A 21,335-nucleotide genomic window follows, 5' to 3' on the forward strand; every position below is an offset into this window, starting at 1 on the left:
AGGGACGGGTGCCAATACTTTACTGGGACATATAAAGTGAATGTTAATGCTGTCTGTGCGCCTCAGTGACTTCTTCTGTCTATTTGTATGCAACAAGCCTGCTCACAGCTTCAACAAATCAATATTCTTCCAAAATACAGCATACCTGTTGGTGTCTTTTGAATATCTAATATATAGTTTTATGCAACTTTCTATTTTATTTTTTAAATTAAATTAAATTATACATTTATGTTTTCCTGTATTTGACAGGGTTTGAGGGGTTGTCTTACTGGCAGGAAAGGTAAAGGAGGTAAGGGACCTAAATTGTGCAGGCTGTGATTTTATAAGCTGTATTACTGTATAATTCACATGCAATACTATAAACATTAGCAGCGAACAAGAAATCCGATTGTTTGTGTATTATTTGAGGTTAATGCTTAACTGCACACATTTCTACCTGCTTCTGTGGGATGATGCGTGCATGGCTCTAATGTGTATGTTGTGTTCTTGTTTGGAAATTAACTTTCCAATAGTATTTGTAGCATGTCCTGTTGGTCAAGTAGTTCATGCTGCAGACTATGTCACTATGATATTGACAGTTCAATTAGAAAAGTGTCTTTCAGTCTCTTTTTATTCTGTCTACTGTCTAGTAAAGGCGAAATGACAACAACAAAAAAAAAAAAAAACGATCAGCATGCATCTGACCTTGTGTGTCTGCATTCCAACAGCTGCTTACTAAACCATCATTAACTGGTGTAAAGGCAGCAAGAAGAAAATCTTGCTTCTTTAACCAGAAAACTGCTGCAAGTAAATAATTATACGTTCCCATAAGCCGACCCAAGGCGATACACAGAAATTAATTGTACCATTGGACAAAAATGCATGAGACATTCTGAACGCAGTGTCATTATTTGAGCACTTTTATGCAATTTTCCTGCTCACTATTCAAGTGGAGATACAATTTTCTACCCATCATTTTTTTGAGCAACACAAACAACCCTAATGTGGACAGCCTGTAGCCATTACAGCAGATTTTCTCTTTCTAATTATTTATTGATTGGTCTTTGCTGTAATGACTTTACATCCAAACTCATTAGAATTAGCCCTTAATACTGTGTATAGTCAGATGGACTCACTCTCTGAGCATGAAACGAAGGCTCAAATAAGGGGTTTTTGTCTTAACATATGAATGGATGCATGCATACAGTATGTGTCAGCAAAAACTCAGATGAAAAGACACATCTATGAGTCCAGTACTATTTAGGGTTATTAATTCTTCTCAGCAGGAAATGACAGCCACAAAAACATGTGCCCTTGACACTAGACTCTTGAATTATACGAGAACCCCCTAAAAGCAATTTCAAGCTTTTTATGAAATCACATTTTTCAGTGATCCCATTTAATGCATGAGAAATTTTTAGATATATTTTAGTACCAGCTCAGACCTTATGAGCACAGCTCTGACTTCACCATCACTCACCAAAGAAGCAGTAGATGATTCCAAAGAGGCAGCACATGGAGCAGACCACTGAGGGCACGATCTCGTATTTCCTCTCAATCTCCTGGTCACACCTGAGCCCGACCTCCGCCAAACCCAATAGTTGACTGGTAGAAGTCATGATGCCTGAAGTGAAGGGAAGGGAGGGGGGCAGGGGTGAGGGATAAAGGGGTGTGTAAGGATGTCTGGATCAGTGGGCCTCACCCACGGGCACGTGTCTACCTGCAAAACGGGAGGCACAGAAAGAAAGTGATGGAGAGAGGGGGAAGGAGTGAGATTAGAATGAGAGAAAGAAAAAAGAGAGAAGAGAGAGTGATTATTGATTGCTCATTTGAAGTACTCAGCAGTGAGTACAGAGCAGCAAGCATGGTCTATAATTTTGAAACTAGAATTATCGCTTCGCAGTTGTATACCTCACAGACTAATTTCAGGTAACATTCCTGTTTATCCAGAATCATGTATAAAATATGAACTATTTGTGTGAAATTTTGTCATGTAAATTCTTGAGTTGTGGTTTTGTGATGTCACCGTGACCTTGATCTTTGACCACCAAAATCCAATCTGTTCACTTGAGTCCATGTGAAAGTTTGAGTTTGTGCCTAGAGCAGCTTGGTGACAACAAGAAGAAGATGACTCTGCAGGGATCAATCTATAGATCAGAATATGGCTACAAATAAACCAATCAGAATAGCTACAAATTGACCAATCAGAATATAGCTACAAATCAACCAATTATAATGCAGCCACAAATCAACCAATCAGAATAGAGCTACAAACCAAAAGAAAAAAACAATCAGAAAACAGATACAAACTAACCAATCAGAAAATGGCAACAAATTTACCAATTAGCAAATGGCTACAAATTGACCAATCAGAATACAGCTGCAAACCAACTAACCAATCTAAACCAAAATCTAATAAGTTCACCCCTGAATCCAAGTGAATTTTTTTTGCCACATTTGAAGAAATTCCCTCACTGAGCTATCACATTGACAAGAATGGGATGGATGGACAGACAACCCAAAAACCTAATGGCTCCATAAAAAGGCATAAAAAGAAACAACTCAGCACAGCACAGCCGCTCTTACTATTAACAACTACCACAGCAGATGAAATGACTACATTGTAAATAAAAATTGCAATTCAGCCACTATCATTCACTTGGATATACAGTAGAGAGGTAGCAACAGATTGATGCCAACAGTTGGCAAGTATTGGACCACTAGCAGAAGATCTGCAGTGCACACATAATAGTTGCCATGGAAAGATCAACAGAATGCATTTGCATGAATTTGCATGGTGTGGGAAATTTGTGACACAAGAACTAGACTGTTAGTGAGCTTTGTATACGTGCCACAAAACTTTTTTTTAAGAGGGAAAAAAAACTCTTTAACAATTTTCTACTTAGTCGTGATTTGCCACTTCTCTGATCACCAGCTATAAATAATATATCAGCCAAAACCTTGCTGTTGAGGTGCCAAGCTGAAAGATGTCATAAATTTATATTGTACAAAGTAGTGCTGTGGTATTGACCATGTATAATGTTTCACCATTATCTGAAACATGCAGGACAAATATGAAACAACAGAGTATTATCCATTTCTCATGCAACAATCAGATTAATTGAGATGTTATCAAGCAAAAAACTAAAATATGATAGCTGAGGTCTTACAACACAAGCTGCAAGAGTAGCAAGGATTTAAAGATGCATTGAGAGCGGGTCTATGGCTGAGACAAAGGAGTGTTCCAAGACCAAATGTCAACATATCAATTACAGTGTATAGGAGATACCAGTGGGATGTGTGCTTAAGTGTAAAAACAAGGTAAAAACACAAACAACGGAACCCTCTATTTTGGATTCTAGTATTAAAGGAAGTCCGGAACAAAAACTCTTCAGAAATATTGTAGGTCTATGAGGGCAATATGCACTTGAAACCGTGCAAAAGATGAATAACAACATTTTCCTTAAGAGTAGCTGCACCAAAAACACATCACATGAAGGGAAGAACAAACTTAAGTTAAGTAAAGTATTGATCCTTACCTTTAGTAAAGTATTTATTGACTTAAACATACAACACTCATGTAAAAACATAATTATATTGCACCAGTAATTAAGTGTGATATAATTAGACTCCACTTACTATATGACTTTAATTTGTAAATGTTGCCACAGGTCCAATGGAGCTTTTGCTATTACACTCTTTGTCACTTATGAGCAATTACTGATTTCACAATTAATTTCATATTCCCAGTGTGTAACGTATACCTTAGAAGAGATGTACATAATGCACTGCAGCCCAGTATTAATAACTTTATTCCTAACTGCACTCCTTGTGTCCTTTTGGTCCCCAAGAGAGATCAGTCAGGAGAATCAGCTGCAGACACACTGCTTGAAAAAATCCAACCCTTTGCTTTTTCTTAAAGGTATTTCTGGGAACTATGTTGGATTAAAATGTGCCTGGAGCTTCAACTTTGGTCCTTTTTTTGTGGTATTTCTACCATCAGCTAATAAAAGAGATCAAAGTCAGCTGTGTTTCACATATTGATATTAGTGATAGCTGAGGGCAAATTCAGTCAAACACTCTGTCACACTCTACCCTGGCATAACACTAGATAACACACAGAATTTATAGATGTAGTAAGAAAAAATAGCATTAAACTAAATTCAACAAGCACATTTTTAAGCAATACACTGTGTAATGCGTGTGATTGAAGGCGCATAGACTCATGCTGTTAGCCACACACCCACACGCTGCCTGCTACACACTCATTCAGGCAGTAAATCCCAATGGTTTAATTTCCAGCTGGGGTACAAATTAAAATCTACTAAGCCTATAGACTCACTCCTTGATGGATACATTTAGATGGAAGTAAATGTCAGTATTTTACTCTGCATTATCATTATTTCACGAAACAAGTACTGTACTACATCTTTGATGCAGTCTTCAAGGTTGTTCTCTGTCTCCATCATGAAATCTCTTCCCAAGGCACTTTCATTAATGCATAGGTGTGAGTGTGTGCACACACACACTTTCTCAAGCTATTCCTAATCTTTACACATCTTCCCATTTCCATCACTTTCATAGACATCTGTGACTCCAAGTTTAATCTATCTGGACCTGTTTGCATCTTTTTACATATCTGCATCTACGTGTCTGTGTAGTAAAAATAGTCTGTGTACTAAAAATCCAGATTTCGGGAAGAGAGTTTGTTCTTTCCGGATCATAACTTTGGAAAATAAAAGCGAGGATTTACTAATGTAACAATTATAGCATTTTAGTGGTTCATTTACACTTCTAGTAACTGTACAAAAGTGCATCACTAACTCTCCAACCTCTCCACTGCAGCATCTCTAGCTTTAAGGAACTGACATTTAGGACTTAGATGATTGTAGTGTACGGTACATTAACTTAGGTACAGTAGTACTGAGTAGTAGTAGTAGCCTACTACTGCACTCAAAACTCATACTGTTTTTTGCAGTCTCTGTGGGTTAGAGATTACGTATATTAGGTTCTATTACTCTGGATTCTTTACCTTAGTCTGGTTTTCACCTTCAGGTGAATGCACTTGTCATGTCAAAGTACAAATGACAAACTCAAATACTCTCTGTGTGTCCCAGTCTGCCTATCCTAGACTTACTCTTGCACATGCATACACACGTGTTCAAAGTATGCACACAAATATGCCTGCGTGATTAAACAGGGGAGGTAAGCCCTTGTTATTCCATATTGACCTAGAGGGTGATGATGCACTGTTGCATTCGCGTACACAGACACACAGACACACAGACACATACAAGAGCAACCATGACTATCATATTGTGCCTAGCTGGAGTAAGAACAACTCGGTGATGAGCAGATTTCAATTTGACCTGTCGCTTTATTGATGCTACAAGTATGCCATCCACACTGCTAAAAAAAAAAAAAGAAAAAAGATTGCACTCACACTAGGGAGACTGTCATCAGCTGGACACACAACATTACTCAAGGTCTTACACATTCCCTTGTAGATGGAGGTGTGGAAAGCTAAGAGTCAAGTGAAGGTCTACAGTATAATGAAAAAATCCTAATGGCAGAATTAACAATTGACATTCAGTGAATGGCTGCTAGTATCTAATCATCCACATGTCTCAATAAATAATTGCTCAAACTTCCTGACTGTCATTAAGACATTTAAATGTCAGCTCCTGTGTTTAAGGAACTACCCGTCTCACAGCACCTTTCATCAGATGCACTCCAGTGTCAGCAACACCCACCTGAGTCTGTGCCTCTGGGCTTCGCTGCACTAATAAGGAATTAAAAGCGTTAACATAGATTAAGATGAACTATAAACTAGTATTAAACATTTTAATGATATGGCATAAATGACGCTCCCTGTGGGAGAAGTCTGAAGCACATCACCAAGAGCTAAATGGAAGCTTATTAGCATTAATACAAAGTGTTTAAGTGTTGCCTTCACTGACAACCATATTAACATTCATAACCTGTACTACACAGCCATGTCAAATACAATAATAACAATGAGGAACAAGGAAAATGTGTAATGCTATATTGATCTGTGAAGTTAAATCCTTACAGCCGGATACATAAAACTTCAGCAGGGTAGACAGTTATTGACAGGAGAATTTCAGCTATCTGGTTCATTGAGTGATTTCCGTACACATCACACCGCCCTGCTGCCATCCTTCTGCAGACCTGTGACACCATGACAACTGATTTTCATTCTAAACGGATGCAGATATGGTAATATGGTAATTTGGAAACTTTAACTAAATGGCTAAGGTGAGTAAAGTTTAGGGTAAAAGTTCTGGAAACAACTTCTGTAAGCATCTTCAAAAACAGAAAACTGCAATAAAATGCATTATCTGTACAGCATATATTAGAAACTTGAAAACATTAAGAGAGAATATACCTCTGCCAAGGCTTTGCAATCACCTAAATTTGTTATTCAAAATGAAGCAATTTAAATGAATCCACCCTTTTTAAAGGTAACGTGTAACATAAGGTAATGTAAAAAATGAGACCTTCTCAAACTTTCTGGGTTTCCAATAACTGTGGATATGGATATGTAAAGAACTTGGATCAGGAATTTCAGGAAAAAATCCAAAAGATGTGACATTTATGCTTGCTCCCTTGCTTCAGTGTTTCTCTTCTGCTCCCCTACAGCACCAACAATGTGCAACATTAGTTGACATTAGCTTAGAAATGGAGTATCATGAGGTCAACAAATGACCAGCTACCAGCACAACTTGAATATGACCAACGTCGGGGGAAAAGTAGGGTCATCATCAGCTGATAACACTTTTAAGCTTTATAAATCATACTTCAAAAAAACATAGTTAGTGACACTATAGTCTAACATAGCTCGACCTGTCTCCACACTATGTTTTAGCGCTGTGGAAAGTCTGAGCAACAGGTTGCTGGCTGCAGTTCACTTAATGGCCACCAGTGTAATTAATGACACTGGTGATAAGGTTTTCTGAATGTTACATATAGAACTTTTAAGTGTAGTTGTTCACAGGAAATAAAAAAAAATGTAAAATTAAAATGCCCTATATAAGTTAACAAATTCTGGATATGCATCCCCATCCAGATTTGCAATTTCAACCAAAAACTGTACACAAGTTTGCATTCCGCCCAGAATGGGTCAAAAACCTGAAAGGCAATTGGAGGATTTCCAGTTCATAATTGCCTGTCTTGGAAAGACAGACTCCAGTGGTGAAACAGATTGTCAAGACTGCAGCTTAGTTACACCACAGGCACCCTGACTCAGGAGGAAGATCCAACTGAGAATGTATGACAAGGGACACTACTTCACTGCCAAAAAAGAAAAATGACAAGGGGAAAATGTGTGCAAACGATTTAGTCTCTATGGCTAACTTTTTTTTCTCTTATTTTCTTTGTTTTATTTCATTAAATTACATATTCAGTAGAGACACTGTGAGTCACGAAGGACTGTTAACTCCACAGTGAATGACTAAAAATCTGTGGGTCAGGAAGTACAGTCTTTATCAGGTGTGGAAAAATTAAGGTGGAGGATGATAATTTTACTGTGATTTCTGTTGTTTTATTTCTTCTTCTACTTTTGTATTTCCCTTGCATCCAATATTATAGGCGGAAACAAAAATGAAGCTCTTTGAAAAGTAAAATCCCATAAATTGTTGGACAAAGTTGCAGGTTGCTTAGCTACACAATGCTACAACAAGCAAGCTAGATGCAACACTTTTAATTGTTGACTTCAGGGAGACAATGTTGCAGAATTAGTGTGGTTCCAGTGAGGGAAACAAGTAATTCAATAAAACGCAGCATTTGTGTTACATACATGAAATATTAAAGTTTGGGGATTTTCCACTTAAAAAGAAAGAAAAAAAGTAACTCATTGAGAAAGTCACAACAAACAGGGTAAACTATGCCACTGCTTGAGTACCATGTCAAATGCTGATGTCAGAAGCACCGCACCAATGTTCATTTTCATGGGAGGTATGAACTGCAGTCATCCTCACTTCACATCGCATGATTTTTCAAGCTGCATGTTGCTGCATGCAACGAGTGAATATTTTTTCAATTCACATTCTGTGGTGACCTGACACTATCTCTGCTAACTACTACAACCAAAGAGAGATGACATGATTAGAAAATAGCCCACAAGGTCAGAACAAGAAAGAGGAAAAAACAGCAAATTATGCAACAATGTCACGTTCTGTCTGTTGCTATAACAACCAGCAGCGGTACAAGGACCCTGCAAATGGAACAGGGGGCTCGTCTCCATGGGAATGTGCATAATAAGAGCCAATCCGTGGTGGTTTCTTTGAGGTCTCTGGCAGCAGATGGTCCTGACCTCTGACCCTATTCAGCTAGTTCCTCTTTATAATTCACCAACATATTAGGCAGCTGAAGCAAATGTTAGATCTACAATAAGAAGAGTGTATTATGGCATTAAATAGTTCCATCCTTGAAAATTTTCAGCTATGCTAGTGGCATGAGTCCGAGGCCTATATTAAGACTTTTCCTTTTTCTCATACCGTTTTGCCTTATAAAATTGTAATTTTTAAAAGTTTCACCAAGTGCAACACAGATTCAGAATCAACACAACCTCAGCTAATATTTGTTGCAATAAAAACTTCTGTATAGTATAATAGGGGATAGTAGTCCATAAAATAAGAAAAAACAAAAAATGGACCTTGAATTTTTCCTTATTTTATGGATAAAAGCACTGCTAATCATAATAACAAAAGAAAACTTAAACACAGAAAGTTGCACAACTTTGTTTGGGTTGTGCTAGAGGTGATTTAAAGTTTCTGTCTTTATCTGTTCATGAGTTATGTCCATCCTTTTGAGCAGTATTCATGGGTGTTTCTTTTCTGACCCTTGAAAAATCTGCTCTGACAATATATCTTACTGGTCACATCCTTCTGTCTGTTTTCAGTCACTAAAATAAACTTAGACCAACTTCTCCTCACTTTGAGCTCAGAAGAAAACAGCAGTACTGCCATTTAGTTTGAGTGTACAAGCAACTGGCAGCCAAGCCAAGCCAAGCCTCTGAATCAAACACTCTGATTGGCTGTGGGGGCGCCCATTAGAGCCAATAGGAATATCCAAGCCACTGTAGATGTCGCTAACAAAGAATGCGGATCCGAATCGGTCCATAAACACACAGAGAGAAAGCAGCAATGCTCCAGGCAAAGGATAAGATGACTCCAAATCATTTATAACTTTTAATGTTAGTGTATCGGCCGAAGTAAGTGACTCACGCGAAAGGGGCTTGTTTGAAAGCGCCAATTCTCTAGTTTAACGTGAAAAAACGGCATGTCTCTATCTCAAACGGTCGCGAAGTTATGACGCATTAAATACAACAACTGTTGACTGGATTGCCAAGAAACTTTGTACAGACATTCACGGTCCCCAGAAGTGATTTACCGACTTTTCATCTAGCACCATCATCAGGTCAGAGTTTTTATTAATTTGTCAGATACTAATGCTAATAATATTCCCATCGGCCTCAGCAGTACTCTGTGTTTATTGGCTGTTAGCAAATGTTTGTATGCTAACATGCTACACTGTTGATGATAAACGATGATGAACATGGCAAATATTATCAGATTATCAGGATAAACATCAACATGTTAGCATTGTCATTGTGAGAATGTTAGCATGCCAAAGTTAGCATTCAGGTGAATACAGCCACACGGAGTGGCTAACGTGTTTTCAAGCGGTGTGTGATGGTGAGATAAAGAAAAAACGTTTAAATTGTTACATGTATCCTGAGAGACCGGTTATGTGAGTTTCAACCAATCAAAACAACATGTCTATAGTAACCTACAGTGGGGTTAAGGTTTGTAAAAATGTTAAAGCCATAAGGAAATAATAATAAGCAATAATATGCATTCACTTCATTTTTGAAAAAATCTACAGCTTCTTCTTAAAGTGAGACTTAATCTCACAAGTGATGTGTGCTGAGTTTTGCATGTGTGATTGATGCTGACCACTCACTCAGAAGCAGCCAACTTCACCATGAGTTTATACAGTATGTACTCAGCCTCAAAAACACATGGTGGAAGACATCACACCATAAATTAACATTAATGCAGGAGAACAGCCCTGTGTTATTGTTGATTTCTCTGTGTGACAAACAGCAATAGTGCACCTAAAGGTCAGTGTTCCTTGCAAAAACATTATTTGCTTCACTGCGGCACTATGTAACCATAGAAACAGAACTGTGGATCTAATTATTACAGTACAAAGTGCTTGCACTTTCATAAGACGTGCATTAAAGTTGGCACATGCGATGACACGTCTATCCAATTCAACTGTTTTTGTCTGAGTTTAAGTAAGATAATGCAGGAACATCAAAATAATCATATTTTTTCCCCAGGCATTGAGTGATCTGAAAGATTTCATTTTCAGTTAGCTCCACTTGAGAGCTTTAGTATGTAAACTCTGCAATGAAAACAACATCTAAATGGTGTTTCACAGACGCGCTTTTCCTCCCTTGCTGACAAGTAGCAGAGCACTATATCACACCGCAGTACTTCTGACAGAGATCACGGTTCACGTGATGATTTGCTCAGCCCTATTCTTGTTTGCATGTCTCTGTCAGCCGAACAGGCCAATAATGTTAGGTTACATATCAAAACCGCTGGCAGCGTAATAACCATTCAGTGTGTTGATGTGCTCTCTGTTGGAGTTTCACGTCTGTTCCTCTCTCCTTCGAATAGGTAGGGAGTCTGAGGTGACAGATCAAATCTGAGGACTGCTGGCACTGTAATAAGGTTTTTATGATTTGTTCTGCTGTATGCCAGCTTGTCTCTGTGCCCTCAAAACTGTACTTGCCATTCACAGCGCAGTGTGACTTCACCTTCACCTCTATGAGCATGCTGACTTTTACAGATCCATGATCTTTAGATCTCTGATGTATAAACAATATATATTTGCTACAAAAGAAACTGTCCTTACAATTAAAAAAAATTGTTGACATGAAAAATGTTGCTCTGCCTGAAAGACTGCCATTCATAAATGCTTGATTTTGTATTTGCACTTTAGATCAACATGATTATTTCAAATACAAACTGAAAAATATAGTAAATATCAAATTGCATTCGGTGGAAATTCACAGGAATGGTGAGGCTGTCTCTGCCTTTACAGTGACACCCAGTGACATGAGTGTGTGAAGTGTTTTCTCCCCTATCCTGCAGCGAGATAAATTATATTTTCTAATATTCTATTGGTGTGGGCAAACTGAAAGGGGGGAAAAAAAGAAGAAGGGTTTGAAAGTGTTTGTGTCTCTGTGTGTCTTTAGGTGTGTGTATATGTGTGTCAGCATGAATATTTCAGAGACCCCACACTGAGTGGTGGCGACAGAGCATCACCAGAACGAGGACACACTGCTCTCCAGGGTGGGGACAGACAGAGAAAGGGGGAGACAGAAAGAAAAAAGAGAGAGAGCAAGATGTTAGATGCATTCACAGAGAGAAAAACAGGAAGACTCACACACACACACACACACACACACACAAATTTTTTATATCATAATTAGAATCTCCAGGCTAGGACAATACGGCGGTGAACCTCATCCTCTTTTCAAAAGTGCGTCTACAGGGAACAACAAAGTTTAAGTCAGATATAGTGGGTCTGACTTTACACAAATCAAAAGAAAGCATAGACTTTTCTTTCTGGCAACTTCAGGTCGGTTTCCTGCCTTTTCAGTGTTCAAGGAACAGTGTCATCCTCGATCGTTTCTTTGTCCAGGGCTTGATATTGGTCTCTGAGTTTTCTGCCTCAACTCTGTGAATTTTCAAAAACAGCATGTCTTTCCAGAAACATTGGTTTGATCACTCCCAGTAATAAACAGACCTCACTAGAGCCACTTTCTACTTAAGAAATAGTCTCCAGAAGAAAACTCTGGGCAGTGTGTACTGTGGATTGTCCAGAGCTATGGGAACAACTTGTTTCTGCAAAGAGATGATGCCATTGAATGTTTTAATTAGTATTCAGTGGTGGAAGCAATGCATCCCCGAAATCATAAATCTTGGAAATCTTAAGAAATCTTAACACTTGGATGAAACCACAACTGTCTGTGGTTAGTTGTCAGACTATTTGTGTGAGGATACAATACAGGGGAAGGAGTTCAGTTGGTTATAGTTCAGTAGGCTAAAGCAGGATGGAGATTTAGTCTGGTTAGTCAAAGGTGAAATGTTTTAGAGGTAAACCTTGCTAATGCTACTAAAGCTGTTAGTGAGATATCACGCTTGTTCCCCTGGTGAAGTTAACAAGATACTACAGAGAGGATCACCAGGTAGAGTATAGAGCTTGACCAATCCATTTGGCAGGCTGATACATCCGCTGATATTAACTCACTGCAGACATGCTGCTGTGTCAATCGATAAATGACGCGGAACTGAAGTACAAAAATGCCACGGATATGTTTGAAGTTTCTAACTGTAAAATATCTTTCCCATTACATTCCATCGCTTTGGTCGAGACTGGAATATGTCAGCACAGGAGTGATGGTGATGAACTGTAACTTTGATCACCTAACTTTTCATCTAGCACAATTATCAAATACCTGCAAGTATAATATTATTATCATCTTCAGTGGGACTCAGTGGTAGCTAAAACACCAGATGATAAACATGGTAAACATTGTATATCCTAGTAAACAACATGCTAGTGTTACAATTAGGAGTATGTTACAATGCCAACATTAGCATTTAGCTACTGTGCCTATGGCCTCATAGCACGGCTGTGGACTCCTAGACTTGGTCTGTGTGGAGGACAGTTTACTATATTTCATGCATCTGCAGAATGGTATTATTATAAGATTGTGCACACTATGAAAACTATAATGTAAACACAGATTACAATGATGAAACTGCACGTGAACACTGGGATGCAAGTGTTGAGGGTAAACCTTTGCCAAGCCTCCAGAAGCTTCAGGAACTTAGAACTACTTTATTCATCAGCACAGAACATTGCTAATGAATGTAACACTGCTTAAACAAGAATAATTATTTATCAAATATATTAGTAGGAGACAGAGATGCAGAGAGTCAGTGTTTCTGTTTAGCTGATGTGTAATCCATAGACTGGAACCATTATTCGACTCTCCATGTCACAGACTGTCTTTGTATTGTCCGGCTTGCCCCTTTGTGTATTTGCACAGATACATATCAGACTTACTCGCTGTCTGTTTGGCTTTTTATCTTGTCTTTCTGTCTGACCATTCACAGGCCTATTCCTCTGCCAGACTCATATCCCAATACGATTTAGGATCTTGATTTTGAACAGAGAGACAGAGATGGTCATGTCATGGTTACTATCTGTCAGGACCTTTACTCTTCTGTTCTGTTTCCAGTTTAGAGAATGAGAGAGGGAGAGCATTCATGTGCATGTGACAGTGAGTAACAGTGTTGCTGATGTCATGGTTACTAACAGGATGACTGTGTTTCCATCTAGCCCATCTGTCACCAGGGAGACTACTACTGTGTGTGTGTGTGTGTGTGTGTGTGTGTGTGTGTGTGTGTGTGTGTGTGTGTGTGTGAGAGAGAGAGAGAGACTTATAGAGTGAGAATGTAATTAGTATTTGACACAAATGTAACCAAGAAATATAGCAAAACACTCCAATCTAGCATCTTTTCTAATGCAGATTCTACAAACTATACCAGTGCACAGGATGTAGGATGGTCTATTCACTCAAATGGAATATAACATTTTGGTGTATAATCACCTGAAAATAAGACTCGTGTTTGTTGTTTAAAATGAGCCTTTCATATCTACATAGAGAGTGAATCCTCATCCATCATGGAGCCCGCCATGCTGCACCGCCATGTTTCTACAGTAGCCCTCCCACACGCTTGGGAAGGGAGGGGTGAGGGGAAGGGTATCGAGTTAGTTGCAATCTGCACCTCACCCCAAGTGTCACTAAATCCTGCACACTGGTCCTTTAGTTAACAGTACAATTATTGCTATTCCACATACCATTTCACATACCAAGTTTCAACACAAAATCATCTCAACACTACCATTGTATATGCGTTTTTATTTTGATAATGAGCTTGGCAGAGATGAGACACTATAGCTTTAAGTGTGGCGTTTTATTAAAAGAGTAGTGCACTGGCTGCCTTTGTTATACGCAGGTGGATGCTCTTTAATATCATGATACTATATGACAACGATGCATTAAATATACAGCATTTGTATCACGTGCAACTATTTCCTACAGTGGTTAACGTGTGTTGTTTACACAAAGCTTGGAAGAGTTCTGTAGTATTGTTGTTGTTTGCTGTATGTCTATAGTAACTTTAAAAAGGGATAAAATGAGGAAGTTAATCATTCAAGTTGTTTATGAAGGAAAAATTCCAAACACTCAGTGCTTCCATCTTCTCAAATGTGAGTATTTGTTCGAGTGAGTATCTTTTTGATTTACTGCGTTTGTATATTTGGGTGTTTTGAATTGTTTGTTTGTTGGTCAAACAGCAATTTCAAGTGCTTGGGCTTTGAGGACGTGTGATTAGGCATTATTTTCTGACATTTTATGGACTAAATGACAAATTCATTCATTGACAAATTCATTGACAATGAAGATAATCATTTGTTGTAGGTATATTTCTTAACAGGCCACACTGCAGTTACGCTGAATATAGCTCCCTGCTCACACAGTTGGCATAGTAACTAGAAAGGCACAGATAGCCTTGTTCAATTGGAAATGCCTCCATTGTTGCATCTTTGATTAATTGGGCTGCTTAGCTGATCGTTCTGTAGCAATTTAATAAGCACTACTTGTGCCGCAAATACAAGTATTGCAGGTCAACAGTGTAACTGAAAAGTTAATGGTCATTTGTACAGATATTAGATGTTGACACAGTCTCAAATTACTCATCAATCACTCAGCATCCTCGTCTTAATTTTGCTTTACAAGTTCAAGAAGTCTTAATTGCCTGTAAGTCTGTCTATAAGTTCTTCTTGCTGAATTTTATTCATGGCTTGATCACATCTTGATCCATTTGTGGTACTTGATTTGTAAAAAAAAAAAATAAAAAATACAAATTCCAGTGTTTCAAAAGCATAGAAATATGAATCCTAAGGGAATGAAGACACACTTACATTGCTAAAGGCAATGTAACAGCAAATTCTTAACAAAATACAGTTCCTTTGATAAATAAACCACGCACGTAGATAGATAGATGGAAGAAGAAATGTTAATATCACAATTTTCCACAACCAGTTAGCAAGTGAACATGCAATTCAAGGCCATTTCAGCTCCAACCTGCACTCAATCTGTGCTATCTGTGCTAAAAGTAGAAGCTTTTAAGAAAAACAAGGTTGGTCACAATTTAAACTGTTTAAAGGCTTTTCAATCCTTTGGTTCTCAGCCTCCTCCTTCATGCACACATGCATTTAATTTGCCTTTTTTGTTTTTTTTTTGTATCTGTAAAATAAGACTTGACCAGAGGACACTCACAGTGAAAAAGCCTTGGCCTGGGCTGTTTGGCTGTCCGGGTCATTGGGTTTAAATGCAGGATGGGTGATTTGTATGGGAGCTGAGAAACTTTCTCCTCACACTCTCGCTTTCTCCCATTGAGCTACAAGTCTATTGAGATGTCTGAGTGACCTACAGACCCCTCACGCACCCACCCACCCACCCACCCACACACACATACGAAAACAAAAGCAAAGTAATGTCCTAACTCTAGCCATTTGTGCTCTTACCCATTCCTTTTTTGTGCATCAATCCATCCTTTTTGTCTGCTTATTAAGTACCACAACTCAGTAAGGGCGAGTAAAGACTGCTTTGCCATGCACTGATCCCCGGCGTAGCTTGAGGTGTTGCATGTGTACCATGGGCCGCCTCAGAGCACGTAACATGAAGTGATCTGAAGAGCGTGTATGTGTGTGTGCATGTGTGTGCGTATGCTGGTGGCCTCAGCATTGATCCCCCTCTAAGCCTTGGTCATTGCTTGTGACCTGAAGGTGAGGTGACAGGGGAGTAAAGAGGCTTTCATCAGATTACGGCTCATTCTCTGTCTTTCATCGTCTCTCTTTCCAGCATCATTTGTCTCGCTGCTGCTTTCAACCACTTTGCTCTTTCTCTCTCCTCCTCTCCTGCCGAACACTAGACCTACTTTAAGCCACAGTGTTAAATTTGTCTCCAGTCCCACATGGATCCATTTGTCTCTTTTCAAATGTCCCCATGAGCTGATATAGTGGCTGTTCAGAAGTGAACAGTGTCACATTAAGACAAACACTCCAAATGCATGAAACCACAGGCATTGCACAGGTAACTGAGATCAATGTTGTTTCTATTAGCAGAGACTAATTTTCCATCTTTTGTAAAAACCATTATGTCTCCACTTCCTACATAATTATTCTTATGCTCCTTCATTATGTTTTTTTTCCCACTTTCAGTGAGCAGTGAAAAAAAATAATACAGATTTTTTTCTTCTCCATTTTTCTTCTGAGGATGGGACTGCCTTGTATGCTTAGAGATTACCAGTCGTCAAAGTATTAAGATCTTTTCCATAAGTAAATGCAGCAATTCCAGAATGTACAAATACACAAATAAATAAATGTAAAATCCAAGTTTTAGCCACTAAATGTATTGTACAAAAAGTGCTCTAGTACTAGAAATGGCCACTGTGATTATGCATTAATATGTAAACACCATTTTAATGCTGTATGTGGTCCAGGTGGAGCTAATTTTAAAAAAAAGGTTGATACACTGACATGTAGTTTAATTAACTGTATAAAACTCCACTAGCCTTTATATGCTCATTATAGGTTTGTAGAATCATGATCTACTAAGTAACTAAATATATATATTGGAACAAACAGTACAATATTTGCCTATGAAATGTAATGGAGTATAAGTATAAAGTAACTTTTACTGTATGTGATGTATGATGTAAGTGCACGAACCGCAAAATTGTTCTTGAGTACCGGAACTGAGCAAATACACTTGGTTCCTTTTCCACCAGGGGCAAACACACAGTACCTTTTTGTCTGTGATGATGAGAACACACGACTGGAGGCTGTGGTTCATACTGTAGAGTCGAGTAACACACACACACACAAACACACACACACACACACACAGTATACACACTGTGCCTTGCCTTCAATGTTTTACTTTTCCTATTAGCTGCTCTCAGCTCTGTCTCTCTGTAGACCCGTCCTGAATTACTGAATTCAATTGTAGCTTTGCTTTCCATTTACTCTTCCTGATTGCTGTGTTAGTTGATATTTACCATGTTAGCACACACATTCACATACATACAGCACTGCAATACATTGTGCATGAGGAATGCCCACTGACCTCACTGATTCCTTGGCCACATTTTAAGTTAAATATTGTCCACAATTCTACTCAAGATGAACCAGAATTCCCTATTCCACAGAACAGTCTTTGCTTGTGAGAGACAGCACAACACAGTCAACACATAAAGTTCACACATACCTTATAAACAACACATACCAAATGCCTCTGCACACACACCTACCACACATTTCTCAGATATTGTTCGCATGTACGACATAAATGTTATTTATAGATACAGCAGACGTGTTTTCCAAGATTGTATAGATAGACCCTTTCAGCTAAAACCACCATGACAGCCAAGCATACACACACACACACACACACACAAAATGCCACAACACCAGAGGGCTCTTATATGCTGTGAGTCGGATCTGGCTGAAACTAGTGGCTCTCAACCTGACACTGTCCTCATTATGCTGATGGAGGACTGACGTCTGTACATTTAGTGTATAGAGTTGCCAAATCATTAAAGAGGACGTCCATGCAGCATACTGTTGAGCTGAATAACAAACAGCACTATATCTGACCAGTACATTGAAACTGTGTGTGTGTGTGTGTGTGTGTGTGTGTGTGTGTGTGTGTGTGTGTGTGTGTGTGTGTGTGTGTGTTTGTGTGTTGGGTGTGAGAGGAGAGAGAGAGAGAGACTTATAGAGTGAGATGTAATTAGTATTTGACACCAAAATGTATGTTGTGTTGTGGTGTCTGTGTCTATGTGTGTGTGCGCACACACACACGCATGTGAACATGCCAGTGGGAAGGACAGCACTGGTGTGTATTAATGGGATTAGGATCGACTTTACCCTTTCCTCTTCCCTTACACTCATCCTTCCTCTCACCCTCCTCCCTCTTTTGACTCCTCTCTTTCTTTGTTCTCCATCTCTTTCTCCACTCTAATCATCCTGCTTGAAGTCCATTCTCCTAATTTTATGGAAGTGGGGTTCTCTTGGGATTTTTTTTGTTTGTATTCATCTCAGTCCCCACTTTTCATTAGTCATAACGCAAACCCTCTCTTCCTCCTAACTTCTCCCTTTTCGCTTCACTCTCTATATTTATTTCTCTAATAACTTCCATTTCCACTCACTGTCCTCCCTCACCGTCTCCTTGTCTGCCCTCTTTAACCCATCATCCGTCTGTCTCTTAAATATATAACAAAAACACTCAGGCCTGTTGCAGACTAGTTCTGTCAGACAGAGAAGCCACTGTAGACGTTTTGTACCCCGTCTTGAGACTGAGTCTTTTTGGCTTATGTTCACTGCACTTATATAACTCATCATCAAAGCATTGCGCAGTGAGAGCATTGCAACACAGGCAATCCATGAATTGTATCGTCTGAGTGAATGATATTCTCTATGGTACCCATTCCTTCCCTCAATACTGAGATCTATTAAAGCATTTTATATTGTAAAATATTGGATGATGAGGCCAATATTACAATTTGAAACAATATTTGTGTAGTTGAAAGCTGCCCTATCCATACTCTCCAATATTTATGTTTGTTTGTCTTGACTGGGCTGTTTTCTTTCAAGTATTCAAAGGCATCGGGATGATATTTCTGAAGAGACAAAGTCTAAAAACAAAGATATTCTTCTAGGCCTGTGCAAAATCCGAGGAAGCGCTTTTTCTCACCTCTGCCAGCTTCACAGAGAATGAAAATGCCACGAGGAGACAGAATTTTTTGATCTCTAGCCAGACAAAGGCAATGCCAGGCAAAACACCATTTGGGGGTCTCTTTCGAGTTTTTAATGGACTTTTCAAAAGCCATGGGATTGAGTCCCATTGCACGTTGCACATTTCTATCACCTCCCTGTCCCTCTGACTGTCCCTCATCCATCTCCTCATCCATCTTATCTATCTTTTGGACATTATTGGAGATGAAAGTAAATGTGAAACACTTTCATTTTGCTCAATAACTCCTGTCACTGTGCACTGTCAGGTGAAAACTGTGTGTTGTCGTGAAACAACAAGCATGCTTAGCCGTGTTTTAGCTGGGTGAAAACACAACTGAGAGCTCTGCTATTTACTTAACATTTCCATTGTAGCGTTATTGAACTATTAATTTCCTTAAACATACTCTGTATCGTCTGTGGTAAGGCCACAGATTCACAGTTCAGCTCAGGAAATGATTCACAGACTGGCGGCAAGTCTTATTAAAAGATTTAATAACACTACCAAGTAAGAAACCCCCGTGGGTTGACACCAGAGCACCCTCCAATGCATCAGCTGAACAACAGCACTCAGTAACTAGCAGCACAATGGTTTCTTCACACTCGTACACACTCCGTCTTATTCATGCTTCTTCCCATGGCATCCTTTCCCCAGCATCCGCTATTCAAATACAGTGCAACCTTCAAATCTGTCATTATATCTCAAGAGATCTCCGGTCAGGGATGTAATTTTATTTCCTCTAATAGACTGCACCTGGTCATTTTTCATGCTTGCAGAAAGCCAAAATGTTCCTTGTAATCTGTCATTTTAAAGACGATTCGGAGCTGATAACTGTATAATCATGCTCTTCATTTTATGCTGTTGTATGTCAGTGTTATATTCCTTCCTTTTCCCTGTAGTAGAAGGCTTGCACAGTATGTGAATGTCTACAATTTTTTCTGGGTGGATGGTTTATGTTGCTCTTCCTTGAACGACATGGACATCTGTGCACACTGGTCTCACAAAACCAAACACACAAACACATTATTAGAATGGAGAAAATGGAGAAGTGGCAGCAGCTAACTACAGCTTTTATGTCTAACGGTTTTGTTTTGATTCACTTCTGAATAATGATATCTTAAACCGTAGAAGTGGGAAAGAGAACACACAAGTTCAAGCTTTGCCTGTTCTCAGAAAAGAACTAGTATGTGGTACCAAGACAACATTTGCATGCTTAACAAAGGAAATAAAAGGAAAATGCCTGCACACTTAGCTCAGCAGGCTTGCTGTCTATAATTACTTCTTCTTTGCTCTGGCAAACTACTAATTATGAAGATGTTTAATGTGCTATTACTGTTCCCAGAAGAAGAGCGGAGGTGGAGGGAGAGAGAAATCCAGTGAGAGAAAGAATTGCTTTCTCTTTCTCTGTCAGATAGATAGATAGATGTGGATGGGATATGGATGCACGTGACGTTCAATCAATTTGGCTCTTAGTGTTTACACGCTGTCCAAGCCAATTATGTACACGGGTATCAAATTCAGAGTTTAGTCTATTCAATAATTAATTCCCACACATCATGAAGGATTCATCTGGCTGTCACTGATATGCGACCGATGAGGGGTCTCCAAGAGCTCGTGTCTTGTTTAAGAGCACCAAATGTTCCGGTTTGAAAACAATAGAGGGGAAACAATAGCAGCGCTGGGGTAGTCCTCCATGTGTCTAATTTTCGAAGGCAATTACAGTGACGGGCGTAGGGCTGTGGGCAGTGTAATTGGCTTTTGGGAACCATTTTAACATTAGGAAATGTGGATGCTTCTTCGTTCTTGCTGTTGGATGGGGATTACTGGACAGAACGTGACACTTGTATTTGTTGGCACGCGTCAGACTCGGTTTCAATAAAAATCTGTGCGCTGTAATTTGAGGTGAACAAAGAAAACTCACTCACCTCAGAAATGCAACATATCAGCGTGTGTTTCCGGTCTTCACAGTCCAGTCAAAAAAAGAAAAGAAACAACAAAAAACAAACAACAACAACAAAATAAATCAAAGCGGATGGAAAGAAGACAAGAAAATCTCCACTTGTCGGCTCGGTCAGCTTGAAAAACCCAGCATCGTGTCTCAGTGAACCGGATTCGGTCCAAAGCCAGAGAGCAACTCCAGAAACCTTTGAAGCGAAGATGAAACAATGCCCAACTCCTCTTTCCTCTCCTCCGCTCTTGGCTTATTTCTCACTTGCTTGCCCGCCTCCCGTGTCCAGACAGACGAGCTGTTGTTAGCCAGCACCTCATGTAATATTGAACGCCGATAATGGACCAGAGCGACGGGAAATGGAGATGCAGCCTTGCGGTTTTTATTCCATGTTTACATCATGCGCCCAATTATATCCCTCCTAAACGACCACTA

At 39.2% G+C, this 21,335-nt stretch overlaps 1 protein-coding gene across 2 annotated transcripts in view; it reads right to left on the minus strand.

The window, feature by feature from the left end:
* LOC111218275 (transmembrane protein 198-B-like) overlaps positions 1-21,335 on the minus strand; it is a 35,793-nt gene extending 14,458 nt beyond the window's left edge. The window contains exons 1-2 of one of the 2 annotated variants that reach the window (XM_022740495.1): positions 20,878-21,335; positions 1,460-1,699 (exon numbers count right to left, since the gene is read on the minus strand). In XM_022740495.1, coding sequence (XP_022596216.1) covers positions 1,460-1,598 — 139 coding nt within the window. In that variant the 5' untranslated portion in view covers positions 1,599-1,699; positions 20,878-21,335. Of the gene's footprint in view, positions 1-1,459; positions 1,700-15,681; positions 15,725-20,877 lie in introns of those variants that run through there. The other variant, XM_022740496.1, reaches the window with a different exon arrangement.

Source organism: Seriola dumerili, unplaced genomic scaffold (assembly GCF_002260705.1).
Source record: "Seriola dumerili isolate Sdu_G_001 unplaced genomic scaffold, Sdu_1.0 BDQW01000052.1, whole genome shotgun sequence".
NCBI lineage: Eukaryota > Metazoa > Chordata > Actinopteri > Carangiformes > Carangidae > Seriola > Seriola dumerili.